Source organism: Monodelphis domestica, chromosome 7 (genome assembly GCF_027887165.1).
Source record: "Monodelphis domestica isolate mMonDom1 chromosome 7, mMonDom1.pri, whole genome shotgun sequence".
Lineage (NCBI taxonomy): Eukaryota > Metazoa > Chordata > Mammalia > Didelphimorphia > Didelphidae > Monodelphis > Monodelphis domestica.
In genome coordinates this window covers 13,303,734-13,320,157 of record NC_077233.1, presented here as the reverse complement: position 1 = coordinate 13,320,157, position 16,424 = coordinate 13,303,734, and the positions used below count along the sequence as shown (strand labels likewise).

Here is a 16,424-nt window from a genome sequence, read left to right as displayed (position 1 = left end):
AGCCTAGCCTACAAAAACCAAGGCCAACTGATGCTCTCATGTTGGTTACCTGATTATGGCCATTATTTAGCTTAGGCAGAGATGATATCTTGAAGCATGAAACTATGTGGTCTTCTGGTAGAAATACCAAATAGTGCACCGTGACCAGGCAGCTAGCTAGCTGACACAGTGAATAAGAATACTGAGGCTGGAGTCACAGAAACCTGAGTTCAAATCCAGTCTCCAACATTCAGTAACTGTGTAATCCCAGTTACTCATCCTCTGCCTGCCTCATTCTGCTCAACTGTGAATTGGGGATCATAAAAACACCTAGCTATAGGTTGTTGTGAGGACCAAATGAGATGATATTTGTAATGTGCTTTGCAAAACTTAAAAACTAAAAAAAAAATGCTGATTATTCTTATTTCAGGAACTTTCTCTGTAATGCTTTGGGATCCCAATCCTTTCCACGCTCAGGTGTGTATTTGTATCTTCCCCCCAAGAACTATCCATTTGGGGATAGTACATGGATGTGTGTCGTGTCTCTTACTCTCATTCAAGTGGAGTGACCTGTAGTTTGTGTTTATCTCCCAGTGATGGGAAGGAACTGGAAAAGTGACCAGAATTGATCGGGTTATTGGGAATGGGAGCTTTCTGATGAAGATGAGGCACATTTGACTCTTGTCCCAGGTCTAATAAGAAAGTGCTAAAGGCATTATCCTCACAGATGAGAGATAATATATAACCAAGAACAAAATCCATGGAACCAATGCTGGGAGCAGTCAGAGTAAGGAGCCCCCAAAGGGGCTACTGTTGTCCTAGAGGAAGGACCTTGCACTGGACCTTCCAAAATGGAGAAAGTTTGGAGAGTTAGAAGGAAGGAAAAAGGCAAAGGTTACAAGGAGGAGATGAATATAGAGGACAGATTGAGGACCAGCTTGATTAGAAAGGAGAATCAGAAAAGTTTGGGGAGGCACATAGCCCGGGGAACGTGGGCAGCTGATTGCAGCCTTTCTTCCCTGCGCATTGAGGGAGGAGGGGAAGTAGTGGTTGGTTCCATCACTTACCACCTGCAGGAGGGCCAAGTAACCAATTCCAACATGATCAAAGTTGACTTTAGTGTTAATCCAGCAAACATGAGGGTTTTCAGTGCTGTTGCACATTGACATGTTACTAATGGTCGTATGGTTTACAAGTTCATCATTTTTCGTTTGGTTGATGCACTTTCTGAATTTCCCAGAGAAAAGGTTCACCCCTAACATGCAGAAGATGAGCCAGAAAATGAGGCAGACAAGCAGGACATTCATGATGGCAGGGATGGCCCCAATAAGGGCATTGACAACGACCTGCACAAAACAAGATCAGAGAAAGGCATCCCATGAGTCTCCCTTGGTTTACTCTCTCATTTAGAAAAGCCCTTGAGGCACAAACTATGCTGAGATTGGATGGTGAAGTATGAAGAGGGATGCATTTGAAATCAGATGTGGGTTCGAATCCCATCTGCCATTTGCTGTCTGTGTGACGCTGGAGGAGTTACTTAAGGGCTCTGGGTCTGTTTCCTGATTTGTAGATGAAGGGGTTGCCTTAGATGATGCTTACAATTCTACACCAAGATCCTACACCCATGTCACCTAATCCCCAGGCAGCACAATGCACTCACGGGGAAGAGTGTTGGATCTGGAGTTTGAACACCAACTTTGAATCTGTAAGAGGGAAAATGATGAGACTGGCTGTAAATTAATCATTTTATTCATTCAAAAATAGTAAGAGAAAAGCTGGAAAATAGGAGGGAGATTATATAGGTTGTTGTTCCATTTAGCTTGCTATTCTGTGGCTGCCCTTAGCCGTGCTCACAGGGAAGGCCAGCCAGCAACAAACACAGAAGAGAGAAGAGCCTGAAATCTGCTCTTGCCTCAGTTTATCAAACTTTTTCTCTACCCACTAATTCTCACCCATCACATCTCAGGAACCAACTGTGGCTTTCTGTTTTGACTGGGCCTCCCAGGGGCGGGGGGGGGGGCAGTCCAGGAGGCAATTCAGAGGACATCTAGCCTGCCCTATCTCATGATCTCTTGATTCTGTTGCTGCCTTTTTCCTCATAACCCAATCCACTCAATGATTTCCTTCACAGAAATCCCACTTCTTGTCACTAACTATCTGTATGACCTTGGACAGTTCACTTCATGTCTAAAATGCAGTTTCCTAACTTGCAAAAAACAAGAGTTGGAAAAAGAAAGCGTTGATAAATCATCTAGTGTGAATGTTATATGTTAAAAGAAGCTTCCAAATGGTCACTGCCTCAACATGGAGAAGCACTATTGTGTTCTTCTTGGCATTTCTATCTCACAACATCTTTAGAATCCAACTATTCTCCCTCTATTCACACAGCTACAACCCTAGCTCAAGCCTTTTCATCACTTCTGGCTTTGGTTATTGCAAAAAGTCAAAGTCATTGCCAAGCTAATTTTCTTTAGAAGACAGTTAGGTGGTACAGTGAATAGAGTGCCAGGCCTGGAGTCAGGAAGACTCACCTTCTTGAGTTCAAATCTGGCCTTGGACCCCCACTAGCTGTGTGATTGTGGCCAAGTCATTTAACCCTGTTTGCTCCGGTTTCCTTATCTGTAAAATGGGCTGGAGAAGGAAATGCCCAAGAAAACTCCAAATGAGGTCACAAAGACTGTGGTAAAGCCAAGGCTGAAAAAATGACTGAACAAAACATTTGCTTTATGTACAGATATGATCATGAAGACAACTCCTGTGATTTCCTTAAGTTCTGGTTACCGTTTAAGTTCCTTCACAACCTGGACCCAGTCTATCTTTTCAACCTCACTAGACATTATTCTTCCCCCTCCCACATGGTATGATCAAGGCAAACTAGGCTCCTCCCTCTTCTTTACACTTTCTACCCTATCGTCCGTCACACCATGTCTTCATTTCGGCCACCTCCATGCCTAGAAAACTCTCTGCTCACCTGAGTCTCAAAGTCCTTCTCTTCCCTTAAAAAGCAGCTCAAGAATCATCTCTGGCATGAAGCATTTCCTACTTCCACTTGCAATGGCTAATGCCCTCCCTCCCAGACTCCTTTACATTTAACTCCCTTGTGCATATTTGCATCTCCTCTCTTCATGTTTATATGTGGATTGCTCCTATGTATCCCCCTTTAGAATGCAAGGTTCTTGGGAGTAGGGAATGTTTCATTCTTTAGCCATTTCTCTCCATCTTCTAGCACAGTTCCCAGGATATAATAATGACTTAAGAACTGCTTGTTGGTCATTGATTCCAATTATGACTCTTGTGGGTGATTTCATTTGACAAGTGAGGAAAAGGAGCATTCCAGGGACTTGATCCTCTACTGGATGCATTGTAAACTGAGGACTCAAAGCGAGGTTTTCGATACTCTCCAAAGCCCTCAGCTCCACAATATTCTTTCATACCTTCTCCCACAGAATCAAGGTACAAGAAGGGCACAATCATGGAGGGATGGAGGTGTTATCACAGATCAAACAGACACCACAGATAAATGTCTTTCTGCTTCTGCTGAGAAAACACAAGACAATATTTGATCCCTTGATAGCTGAGTTACCCCGGGTTCCTGATGGCTTACCTTCATGCCCTCAAACTGGGACAGGGCTCGCAATGGCCTCAGAGCTCTCAGGGTTCGAAAGGATTTAACATTAAAAGATTTGGGTGAGCCTGGGCTATCATCAATAAGGCTTATAATAGATACCTAGAAGGAAAAACAAAGAACATATAAATAAGCAGAGTACATTTGCTAATTTAAGGAAATAGCCTACTGGTCATTCCTTTGATAAATGTGGATTGAGAACAAATGACAAACACAATATTGTGTGAATTCTAGGGCAGAAACAAAACACCTTGCCCAGACTCATCCAGCTAGGAAGTATCTGAACTTAGATTTGAACCCAGGACCTCCAGTCTCTAGGCTTGACTCTCTATCCACTGTCCCTTTGCTTTGTATCTGTATCAAGCTTCCTTGTTTAATATAGGGATCAATCTAGATACACGTTCAATAAAACAGCTTAATCAGTTGAATGGTGTCTGAAGATAGACTGATCCTATTTATTCTTGACTTTCTCATGCTCTCTCTACCCAACCTCCACTGGCACTTTGAGGGAAGTAATTGACCTGGTACAGTGCACATGGGAAATGTTTCCACCAACCAGTTCCTTTGAAGTCATAGCTTTCAAAGGCTTCCTTGACTCCCATCTATGAGCTTTAAATTAGAATGATTTGGAAGTCATGTAGGCAACCTACTGAATTTTAGACTTGGAAGGAACCACAGTAGCTACCATCCATCACTAAGAGAGGAATATCTACTAAGAAATATGCAATGAGGGGCAGCTAGGTGACTCAATGGATAGAGAGCCAGGTCTGTAATTGAGAGGACCTGGGTTCAAATTTGACTTCAGACACTTCCTAGCTGTGTGACCCTGGGTAAGTCACTTAACTCCCATTTCCTAACCCTTACCTCTCTTCTGCCTTGAAACCAACAAACAGTATTGATCCAATGATGGAAAGTAAGGGTTTTTAGTTTTTGAAAGAAAGAAATACTCAACATATGGTGCTCCAACCTTGGCTTGAAGCTCTCTACTAAGGGCAAACCCACCACTTTTTTCCTGGCTGTCCATTTCTCTGGGAGACATTCATTGTTAGAATTTTCATTCTGTAATTAAGCCTGAAATTTCCTCTTTTTGAGTTGTACCTCTAGAGGGAAGAATCAGAACAATTCTAAGCTTTCTTTTCCTTCAATGGCACTTCCAATATAGTCCTTGAAAAAGGTGACCAAATCCCTTTGTGTCCAGTTCCTTTAACCAATGATATGGACTTCAGAATCTTTACCACTCTGGCTGTCCTCTGGCTGTTCTACAATGTCTTTTCTGACCTTTGGCTTCAGATGTGGTCTGACCAAATCAGAACACAACAGGATTATCAGGTCCTTATTCTTGGTGGCAACTCTTCTCTTAACACAGCTAAATGGAATAATAGTTTGTGACTCCCTGATAGCTTTGCTGATGCATATTAAGCTTGCAGTTCTCTGCAACCCCAATAATTTCCCAGACAACCTAATGCCCAGCCATGCCTCTGTTATCTTGTATTTTTTAATTTAATTTGTTGAACCCAAGAACAATCCCTTGTTGGTATTCATCTTCTTAAATTCACTCTATTATTCTAACCAGTCAAGACCTTTTGGGATTTGACTATCAATCACTATGTTATTTTTCTCTCTCAGCTTGATGTAAAGATGTTGTGAAGGCAGTGGAAAAGTTAACTAGATTGCCTTAGAAGATGGGAGCTTTCTCCTCATTAGAGATCCAAAAGCAAAACTTAGATTGATCATTTAACTGGTAAATTGGAGAAGAAATTTTGTTCAGGTTTAGAATGAACCAGGTGACTCCTAAGATGCCTTCCACCTTCTCAGTTCTGTAGTTGTATAATTTATGCTTCCTGAAACCTTAAGCTAGGAGGAGGAACAGACATATTACTTGCTCCCTGAAACTTCTAATGTCTTCCACTGAAATATATTGCCTTTCATAACCTCTTCTTCTTGAAGTTCATATCATCCATGTGTATCATCTAGCCTAGATAGTTCTATTATAATCACCAAACTTCAGATTTTATACTGGGTTTAGTCTCCTTGTATTATAATAGATACCCTTATGAAGGTGTAGATATATATTTTACTATTCTCTCATTCCTTGGATCAATTATCTTTGATAAGGATTTGCTAACTGATAGATAGGAAACTACACAAGACAAAGAGTAATTCTCTGATGGATAAGTGATCACAAGGCATGAATAATTCTCAAAGGATGAATCACAAATTGATAACCATGAGAAAGACTTTCAAATTACCATGAGAAATATGAATCAAAACAACTCTCAAGCTTCATCTCAAATCCAGAAAAATTGACAGGGATGACCAAAGATGGGAATAGTCAATGTTGAAAGATCTGTGATCAATCAACAAGCTTTTATTAAGTACCTACTATGTGTCAGGCAATATGCTAAGTGTCAGGGTTACAAAAGCAGACAAAAAAACATAGTCCCTGCCCTCAAGGATCTTACAATCTAGTAGGGAAAGCAACATGCAAACAAATATAGAAAAATCAAATTATATATAGTATGAGAAATAGGAAATAATTAATAGAATTAAGAGGGATTGGCAGAGACTTCCCTTAAGATGGGATTTTAGATGAGACCTAAAGGAAGCCAGTGAAGTCAGTAGACAGAATTGAGGAGGGAGTTCATTCCAGGGATGTGGGACAGGTAGAAAAAGTGCCTGGATCTGAAAGATGGAGTCTTTTGTTTGCAGAAGAACAAGGAGGCCAGTTTCACTGGATCAAAGAGTATATAATAGGAAGAAAATTATAAAAAGCCTGAAAAGGTTGGGGGATCTGGGTTATGAAAGGCTTTGAACACCAAACAGTCTTTTGAATTATATCCTGGAGGTAACAGGAACTTTGTGGAATTTATTGAGTGGTGTGATAAGGGAATTGTGAGCATTAGAATTGCAAGTGGTAGTGGGAATTGAATGAACCACACTGACTCCCATCTAGTGACTCAGTTTTGGAGCTAGTTTAGGTCCTTTCTATTCAATTATGGGTCTAGTCTAATTTGTCTTGTGAGAACTGTAGAGGACTTTGTTGCATTGTTTGAACCCATGTGCCTGGGAAGCTAAATCACTTATACCTGCTGCTTAGAGACCTTTACCTGAGGACATAGGTTATGCTGACCAGAAAACCAGTTAGACCCAGAGAATGATGCAAGGAGCTTTTTCAAAATTATAGAATTCAAGTGACCCATATGTCTTATCTGAAAATTGGCCCCCAACTGGTCAATCAGTTGTTTCCATGTTACTTTGTTTGAATACAAACTTAGGGACTTAAATATATCTTTTTCTGATTTCAGAGAATTTCACCTGTTTACTCTCTTCCTCACAACTTAGAAAGTCCCTAGGAATTCCAGGGTGGGGCCAGATGGAGGAGTGAACCAGAGCTGCTCCATGTCACCACAAGAATCCTCTCTGACCAAGATTAACATATCACCACAAAACAAATAGGAGTGAAAGAACCAACAAGGAGACAGAGTGAAACAACTTTCAAGAAAAGAAAAACCCAACATGTAGGTAGATATCATCTGGGGAACTGGAGTGAGAGGAAAGCAAAGCCAGCAAAAGCTGTAACAAGGAAGGAAGAGCAAGCCACCCCCCACCCCCATCTGCTGTCCCAGGTTAGGAAGTTAAGCTCAAGATGACATTCAGACTCTGAGATAGTGCCTGGGAAAATAGTGGTACAAGCCAATCCATACCCCTTGACATTTCAAATGTTTGGAGAAGTCCAGAGTCTGGGCTGAAATGGGCTGATCTGTGTGGGCCCAGAGCAAAGCCAGGATCTCCAGTCTGGGTTTGGGATAAGGACATAGTACACAGTCTGAGGGTGGCTGATAGTACTAAGCACTGATCTTTCTGCCTAAAGATCAGGGCAGAGCTCCAAGACAGGGCAATCAAGAGTGTGCCTGATTGGATCAAATACACAGAAAGACCAAAAACTTGAGCATAAGTCTGGGGCTAGAATTTGATCTGCCCTTGACCTGATCAAGGTCAGAGTGAAATTAAAAGCTTATGCCCAAGCCTGAGGCAAGTCCTTAGGCCATCAGTGTCCTAAGGGTCAACTGAATCAGCATGGAGAGGAAGCTCTCAGAGCTCTCAGCCCCCAGAACCAGAAAATAAGCTGAGAATAACCTCAAACAAGAACTTAAGTTTAAGAGGGTACCCCAATTTCCCAGAACACAGAGTCTACCTATAATTAGATAGGGAAAATGAACAAACAACAAAAAAGCACCTAACTCTAAAGAATTTTTATGGAGACAAAGAGCAAGGTACAGACATAGAAGGGGACAGTGAAAGCAAAGGAAACACACACAAAGTCCAAAAGAAAAATATGGATTTAACAGAAATTCTCAAAGAGCTAAAAAAAGACTTCAAAAAACAATTAAGAGAGGCAGAGGAAAAGTGAGTAAGAGAAATGAAAGTGGTGCAAGGAGAAATGGGGCAATTGAAAAAGGAGAACCAAAAACCGACAGAGTAAAACCAGGCCTTAAAAATCAGAATTGACCATTTATAAACTAATGATTTCATGAGAAATCAAGAAACAATAAAACAGAATCAACAGAATGAAAAAAAAAACCAGAGGAAAAAATATCTTATTGAAAAAAATAACTGACCTAGAAAATAGATCTAGAAGACACAATTTGAGAATTATTGGACTACCTGAAAGTCATGATAAAGAGAAAGTCCCTAACTTTCTCCCAATTAGAGATCAGATTGCCTTACTTTAAATCTTGGTTAATTAACAATTAATTAATTCTTTTGATTAATGTGCCATATTTGTTCATTGGTTTTAAGTGCATAAAAGAATATCTCCTCCATATTTAAGGTTCAGACCTAAGCTGAGGAGATCAGGAAATCAGCATATATTTCTTTTAAAAAATCAACATACTCAGAAATTTGAACCTTTGTTTCTTCAGTCACTTCATCTTTCACCCACCATAGTGGGGTTGGGGGCAGTGGCATGGTCATATCTGCACTTTAGGAAAATTACTTTGGAGGTTGAATGGAGAATGAATTGGAGTAGGGAGAGACTTGAGACAGGCAGACCCACCAGCAGTTATTATAATAATCCTAATGTGAGGCGAAAAGAGTCCACACCAAGGTAGGAGCCATGTCAGAGATGGTGCAAAGGTGAAGTTGACAGGCCTTAATAACAGATTGGATATAAGGGAAGGAAGATTATGAGGAGACCATGATATGTCCCATTTTGTGAACCTGAGACACTGGGAGGATGAATTTCCCTCTAGAGTATTAGGGAAGAGAGAGGATGGGGAAAGGAATGTAAAGATAGTGGGTTCAGTTTTGAATAGGTTTAGTTTTGGATGTCTACTGGACTATTCTTTTTGAGTTTTTCTAAAAAGAGAACAGGAGATGATAGATTGAATATCAGCAGAGAAGTTAGGGTTGAATAAGTAAACTTGGGATTCATCAATATAGAGCTAGTAATTAAATCTGTGGGAGCTGATGAACTCACCAGGTGATATAGAGTAGAGGGATAGGCAGTGTGGAAAGATAAGAACACTAATGTAATTTTTGTGGAGCTGTGAATTGGTTCAGCTATTCTGGATAGCAAATTTGGAATTATGCTAATAAAGTAATCAAAATGACTATATCATGGGACCTAGAATTTTTACTGTCAGGGAGAAACCCTAAATACGTCAAGATTAAAAAGATACATAAAAACAAAATATTCATAGCAGAACTGAATAAAAATTAGATGTCCATTGATTAGGGAAGAACTAAAAATTGCAGGACATGAATGTAGGCAACATTACTACTTCGTAAGAAATAGTAAAAATAAAGAATACAGAGTCGCATGAAAAGACATATGAATGAATGAAAAATGAAGAAAGTAGAATCAGGCAAACCACATATGTAATCACTGAGCATATAAATGGAAAGGATTTAAAAAACTAAATGATATATAATGTTATATAATTATAATGATCAAACTCAGTCAGAAAGAAGAGCTGATAAATACATCACCATCCCTTCTTTGCAAAGATGGAAGACTAAAAGTACAGAACACATATGATCTGCTTGAAGCATTCATTAATTTTGTTGATTTCTTTCCCCCTCCCATTTTGGTTTTCTATTCTTTGTTATAAAGAATGACTCTGTAAGTGAGGGAGGGGAAAATATTTGGAAATGAAGGTAATATAAAACAAAAAAGATGGGGCTGAATAGATTGATACTGGTCTCAAACTCATTGGTATAAGAGAATTTTTGGTGATAGTTCCTGGATCTACTAATTTAGGTTGATACCTTCTCTGAAACTTGTAGTCATAATCACCTGCTCACATAGTCAAGAAGGGCAGAGACAAGTTTTGAAATCAGATCTTCCATACTTCAAGGCTGACTCTCTTTCCAAAGCAGTGTAGAAAACACAAACAAATAAGTCAGAACTGTTTAGAATTTTTAAAAACTGGATGGGGGGGTGGCAAGATAGTGGAGAAGATACACAGACCTATATGATCTGATCTCAACCAAATTACCCAACAAAAAAGATGATATAATGCCTCAGAATGCATTCTGGAGCAGCATAACCCACAAAAGACAGGGAAAAGTCATTTTCAACCCAAAACAACTTAGAAGGCCAACAAAAGGGATCTACTAGACTGAAAGGGAGGTGGAGCATGAAGTAACATGACAAGGCAGATTCCACCAAGGCAACAGGCTCTGGGTGCAGCTGAAAAACGGGAAAAACTTCCAAAGCTCTCATCCACAGACAGTAAGGGGTGTGTGTGTCAGGACAACTGATCAGGAGATTGTAAGGGTCCCTTTGTTGGCTCTGGATGTAAGAATATTGTTGCATTGCCCATACGCAGATCCAGGTAGCAGTCCTGGGGCAAGGTTTCAGGGTGAGAAGGAACACTCACAAACACCAGCACTTCTGACCATAGAGGAGCAGGGGACCCTGATTATGGTTCCAAGGGGTAAGAGAGTACTTGTGGTTATGTGAAGATCAGAGCACAGGCCAGGACAATACTAAACACACCTTTCTTTACAACATACCATCTTGGAAGAACTGAAAGCAGGTGGATCCTCAGAGCTATTTCTGAAGGCAGCTGCATAAAGAACCTGAAGCTTGGAGCAGTGTTCCCTTCACCACAGTTACAAAGCCCAACTTTAACTTTTTTTAATTAAGAAAAAAGAAAAAGATTAGGAAATGATAAAACAACCAAAAAAGAAACTCAACATAGAAAGTTATTTTGGTGACTGAGAAGATCAAAACACAAACTCAGAAGAAAGGAAAGTCAATATTGCTGCATCCCAAACTTCCAAGACAAATATGAGTTACTCTTAAATCCATAAAGAATTAATGGTGGAGCTCAAAAAGAATTTTAGAAATATAATAAGGGAGATCGAAGAAAAATTAGGGAAAAAAATGAGAGTGATAAAGGAAAATCATGAAAAAGCATTGTCAGCTTGGTAGGAAGCACAAAAAAAATACCAAAGAAATTAATATCTTAAGAAACAGAATAGGTGAATTGGTAAAGGAGGCACAAAAATCCACTGAAGAGAAGAACTCTTTAAAAATCGGGATTGGCCATATGGAAAAAGAGGTACACAAATTCACTGAGGAAAAAATATCTTTACAAAGTAGAATTGATTAAATGGAAAAGGAGGTTCAAAAGCTCACTCAAGAAAATTGTATCTTAAAAATTACAGTTGGGCAAATGGAAAATAATGATTCCATTAGGCATCAAAGATAATCAAAGTCAAAAGAATTTTTAAAAAATCGAATAAAATGATGAAATATTTCATGGCAAAATATCTCATTGGAACCTGGAAAATGAATCAAGGAGAAATAATCTAAGAATTACTGGACTAACTGAAAGCCATGATAAAATAAAAAGAGCTTAGACATTACCATTCAAGAATTTATTGGGTGGGGGGGTGGAGTCAAGATGGTGGTTTAGACACAGCAAAAGTCCAGACCTCTCTGAAAACCCTTCCATAGCAATCAAAACCAAAGTGTTTTGAGGGAACAGAAAACCAAATATAGCAACAGGACAGAGCTGGGGAATCCTCCTGCTGTATTCATCTTAAAAGGTATGCTAAAAAAGCCTGAATTCTTAAATTCTCAGGTTCAAGGGAAAGGAAGAAGGAAGGTCCCATGACTCCTCCCCTACCTACAGTGCTGAATCTTCAGCAGTGGCTGAAATCTCTGGGTGGGCAAGGGATCTAGTCCAGAGGGAGTGCCTTGCTGGCACAGCTGTGTCAGGCTCAAGGCATTGAACACAGGTGGCAGGGAGGAAGCTGGAGGAGAAGCACAGAGAGGGCAGCCTAGTTACAGTCAAAACACTCCATCTTGCCCTCCCTCTTTCTTAAGGTTTTGACCTCAAAGCACATCCAGCTCTGCAGATCAACTCCACCCCCACTTAATCTTATCAGTAGGGCAGATAAGAAGTCTTCAGAGGGCAGGGAAGCTCAATCTCCAACACCCCTCCCCCATAGACTACACTGAGAGTAGCTGTAAGAATTCAACTCATGGGGAGCTCAAGGCAAAGGCTGAGAGAATACTTGCTAACAAGGATGGAAGACCAGCTCCCTTCAGCTTCCATACCTTCACCTACACCTTCAGCTTCTGCTGCCATCTGGGGAAGATCAGGGCTCATTTATATCATCAGCAGAGCAGAGAAGAAGCCCCTTCAAGATAGAATAGCCCAAACCCACAGATACAGAAAATAACCAGAGGTTTAAGATTATAGCCAATTACTGTGGGGGGCGGGGGGAAAGAGAAGTAAAGAACAGAAAAAGAAGAAAGAAATTACAAATAGACAGCTTCTATCCAGGTAATGAACAAAGAGCAAATGGAACAGAGGAGGACCAAGGAACACTAAGCAAAAACACAGAAACTCGAGCAAATTGGACACAGGCTTTGGAAGAACTCAAAATACAATTCAAAAAACAATTAAGAGAGGCTGAAGTCAATTGGGAAAAGAACTTGAAAAGCAAAATAAGTCCTCTGGAAACAGAGGCACATGAACTAAAACAAGAAAATAGTTTATTAAAAGCCAGAATTGACCAGCTTGAAAACAAGGCAAAGAAGATGAAATATGACCTACAAAGAAAATCAGACCAGAAGGAAAAGGATGACCAAAAAGCCAGGGATGAAATTCAATCTTTAAAAATTAGAATCCAACAACTAGAGGCAACTGACTTCACAAGGCAGCAAGAATCTATAAAACAAAATCAAAAGGATGAAAAATTCAAGAAAAACATGAAACACCCTATTAACAAAACCACAGACCTTGAAAACAGATTCAGAAGAGACAATTTAAGAATCATTGGACTACTGGAAGATTCAGACAAAAGAAAAAGCCCGGACATCAATCTACAGGAAATTATCCAATGAAAACTGCCTCAACATTCTTGAATAAGACAGAAAGTGGAAATTGAAAGAATTCACAGATCACCTCCTGCATTTAGTTCCTAATTAACAATGCCCATGCAAGTTATAGCCAAATTGAAGAACTATCACACCATGTTTTTTTTTTACCATAAATAAAAAATATTACAAGCTGCTAAGAAGAAGTCATTAGATACCATGGAACCACAGTTAGAATAACACAGGATCTGGCTGCATCTACACTGAAAGACTGGAAGGCAAAGAATATGATATTCTGGAAAGCAAGGGAACTGGGTCTATAAACAAGAATCAACTGCCCAGCAAAACTGACTATATTCTTGCAGGGGGGATTATTTAATTATCATTTAATAAAATAGAAGACTTCCAAGAATTAATAAAGAAAAGACCAAACAAACAGAAAATTTGATGCTAAACACAGAACTCAAGAGAATAACCAAAAGGCAATTAAGAAATGGGGGGGGGGGGACAAAAAAATTTTAAGGGACCCAATAAGTTTAAATGATTTGTATTCCAATAAGAAGAAATTATATTTGTAAGTATTAAAAATTGTTATTATCATAAGGGTAGTTAGAAGAAGTACACTTAGAGGGAACAGTGACAACCTGTATAGGATGAAATGTCAAAATATATATGTGTATGTATAAATATATATAAAACAAGAGGCAAAAAAGGATAATACTAAGAAAAATGGAAAAAGAGACAACATGGGATAAATTTATATTTCATAAAAAATCACATGGCAGGAGCAAGGGAGAAGACCAATACAATGGAAGGGTGAAAGAGGTTGGAGACAGGTAATACTTAATTCTTACATGCATTTTTGTACAAACAAAACCAATGCAACCAAAATAAGAAGGGAAGCAAGAAATTGGGGGGAAATCTTCATAACAAAAACCTCTGACAAAGATCTAATTACTCAAATTTATCAAGAGTTAAATTAATTATACAAAAAAAAATCAAGCTATTCCCCAATTGATAAATGGGAAAGGGACTTGAATAGCCAATTTTCAGATAAAGAAATCAAACTATTAATAAGCATGTGAAAAGGTGTTCTAAATCTCTTATAATCAGAGAAATGAAAATCAAAACAACACTGAAGTACCACCTCACACCTAGTAGATTAGTTAACATGACAGCAAAGGAAAGTAATGAATGTTGGAGGGAATGTGGCAAAATTGGGACATTAATGCATTGCTGATGGAGTTGTGAATTGATTCAACCATTCTAGAGGGCAATTTGGAACTATGCCCAAAGGACACTAAAAGACTGTCTGCCCTTTGATCCAGCCATAGCACTGCTGGGTCTATACCCCAAAGAGATAATAAGGGAAAATACTTGTACAAGAATATTTATAGATGAACTCTTTGTGGTGACAAAAAAAAATGGAAAATGAGGGAATTGATGAACAAATTGTAGTATATGTTGGTGATGAAATAATATTGGGCTCAAAGGAAAAATGAACTGGAGGGATTAGAGGGCTTGGAATATGATATTCCAGAGGATCAAAGAGGTAGGACTTCAACCAAGAATCACTTACCTAGCAAAACAGAGCATAATCCTTGAGGGGGAAAATGGGTATGCAATGAAACTTTCACACATTCCTAATAAAAAGACTAGAACTGCATGGAAAATTTGACTCTCAAATACAAGACACAAGAGAAGCATAAAAAGGTAAACAGGAAAGAGAAATCAAAAGGCATTCAATAAAGGTAAACTGTTTTCATACCTACATGGGAAAATGATCTTTGAAACTTCAAAGAACTTCATTATTATTAAGGTAGTTAGGAGTACTGTAAAAATAAAATATAAACTGTAAAAATAATATAGCAATGGATTTATTATTGATTATAAACTGATTTTGATACTTTGCTTACTGTGCTTACAAAGTATCTTCAGTTGATATCAGTGAAGTGAAGCTCATAAATGAACTTCTCTTCAAGGCCAGGCACAAGGACATTAAAGAGACTCTTGTCATTAAAAAATTAACTATTTATTGAAAATGTAAGGATAAAAAAGGATTTCTAACTCTAAGGGATTCTAACTCCACCTAAATAAAACTCCTTGATTCCTCAAGGAACTACTTCTCTTGTGTCCACAGGCTATACTGATCCTTTCTGATCTGACTAACCCAAATTTTTACTATTCTAAATAAACTAATACTATTCTCCTTAAAATTCTTAACTTCATCTCCAAGTTTTAAAAATAACAAAGGCTAGCTGGATGAGTCTCAGCAAGAACTAAGTTAGGACTCTGAGCCTTAGCAGACTCAGAGTCTAAACCAAAGACAAGGTCTTTCTTTGGTCTTCTCAGATATAAAACAATTTATGAGAAATTTATGAGAAAGGGGATGAGAGAAAGAGGTGGAGCTGATAGAAAAGAGGCAAAGAGGCAGAAGTGGTGGTTAGAAATTAAATGGGGGAAACAGGATAGAGAGTAATATATAACAATGTTGTACATTATATGTACAAAACAAAAAATATATACAACAAAAATCAAATTGTGAAAACATTTTTTTTATCATGAGTCCTTTGGGATAGTTTCAGATCATTGTACTGCTGAGAATAACTAAGTTAATCACAATTGTTCATTGTACAGTATTCTTGTCATTGTATACAATGTTTTCCTGGTTCTGCTCATTTCACTCCACTGAAGGAGTGGAGAAGGAAAGGAGGGAAAGACCTGAAGGAACTACAAGTCACTAATAAAGGCCTCCTTTTCCAAATGCATAGAGAAATGAATCAAATATATAAGAATGTGATTAATTCCCCAGTTGATAAATGGACAAAATTTATGAATAGGCAGTTCTCTGACAAAGTAATTTATTAAAGCTGTCTTTGTTGTGCAAAAAATAAAAAATACCCTAAATCACTATTAGAGAAATGCAAATGAAAACTGGGAGGTACCATCCCACATCTATCATATTGGCTATTAAGACAGAAAGGGAAATAACAAAACTTGAAGGGAATGGAGGAAAACTGAGCCACAAATTCATTGTTGGAGGAGTTGTGAAGTGTTTTAACATTCTCAAGAGCAATTTTGACCTATTCCCAAAGCACAAAAAAAAAATAAATATAAAATAAGTATAAACAGTACACATGCTTTGACCCATTATTATTACTAGGTTTATATAACAAAGAGATTTTTTTAAACTCTTACCTTCCGTCTTAGAGTCAATACTGTGTATTGGCCCCAAGGTAGAAGAGTGGTAAGGGCTAGGCAATGGGGGTCAAGTGACTTGCCCAGGGTCACACAGCTGGGAAGTGTCTGCGGCCAGCTTTAAACCTAGGACCTCTCATCTCTAGGCCTGGCTCTCAATCCACTGAGCTATCCAGCTGCCCCCTCAAAGAGATTTTTTAAAAGGGGAGAAGGATTAAAAATATTTAAAGCAGCTCTTTCTTTGGGGGAGTCAAAGAATTGCAAAATGAGGGGTTACCCATC

At 38.8% G+C, this 16,424-nt stretch overlaps 1 protein-coding gene across 1 annotated transcript in view; it reads right to left on the bottom strand.

The window, feature by feature from the left end:
- The window catches only part of SCN11A (sodium voltage-gated channel alpha subunit 11), a 130,893-nt gene that overhangs the window by 29,462 nt on the left and 85,007 nt on the right, over positions 1–16,424 (bottom strand). The window contains exons 19-20 of the mRNA XM_056804223.1: positions 3,584–3,706; positions 1,047–1,325 (exon numbers count right to left, since the gene is read on the bottom strand). Coding sequence (XP_056660201.1) covers positions 1,047–1,325; positions 3,584–3,706 — 402 coding nt within the window. The remainder of the gene's footprint in view (positions 1–1,046; positions 1,326–3,583; positions 3,707–16,424) is intronic.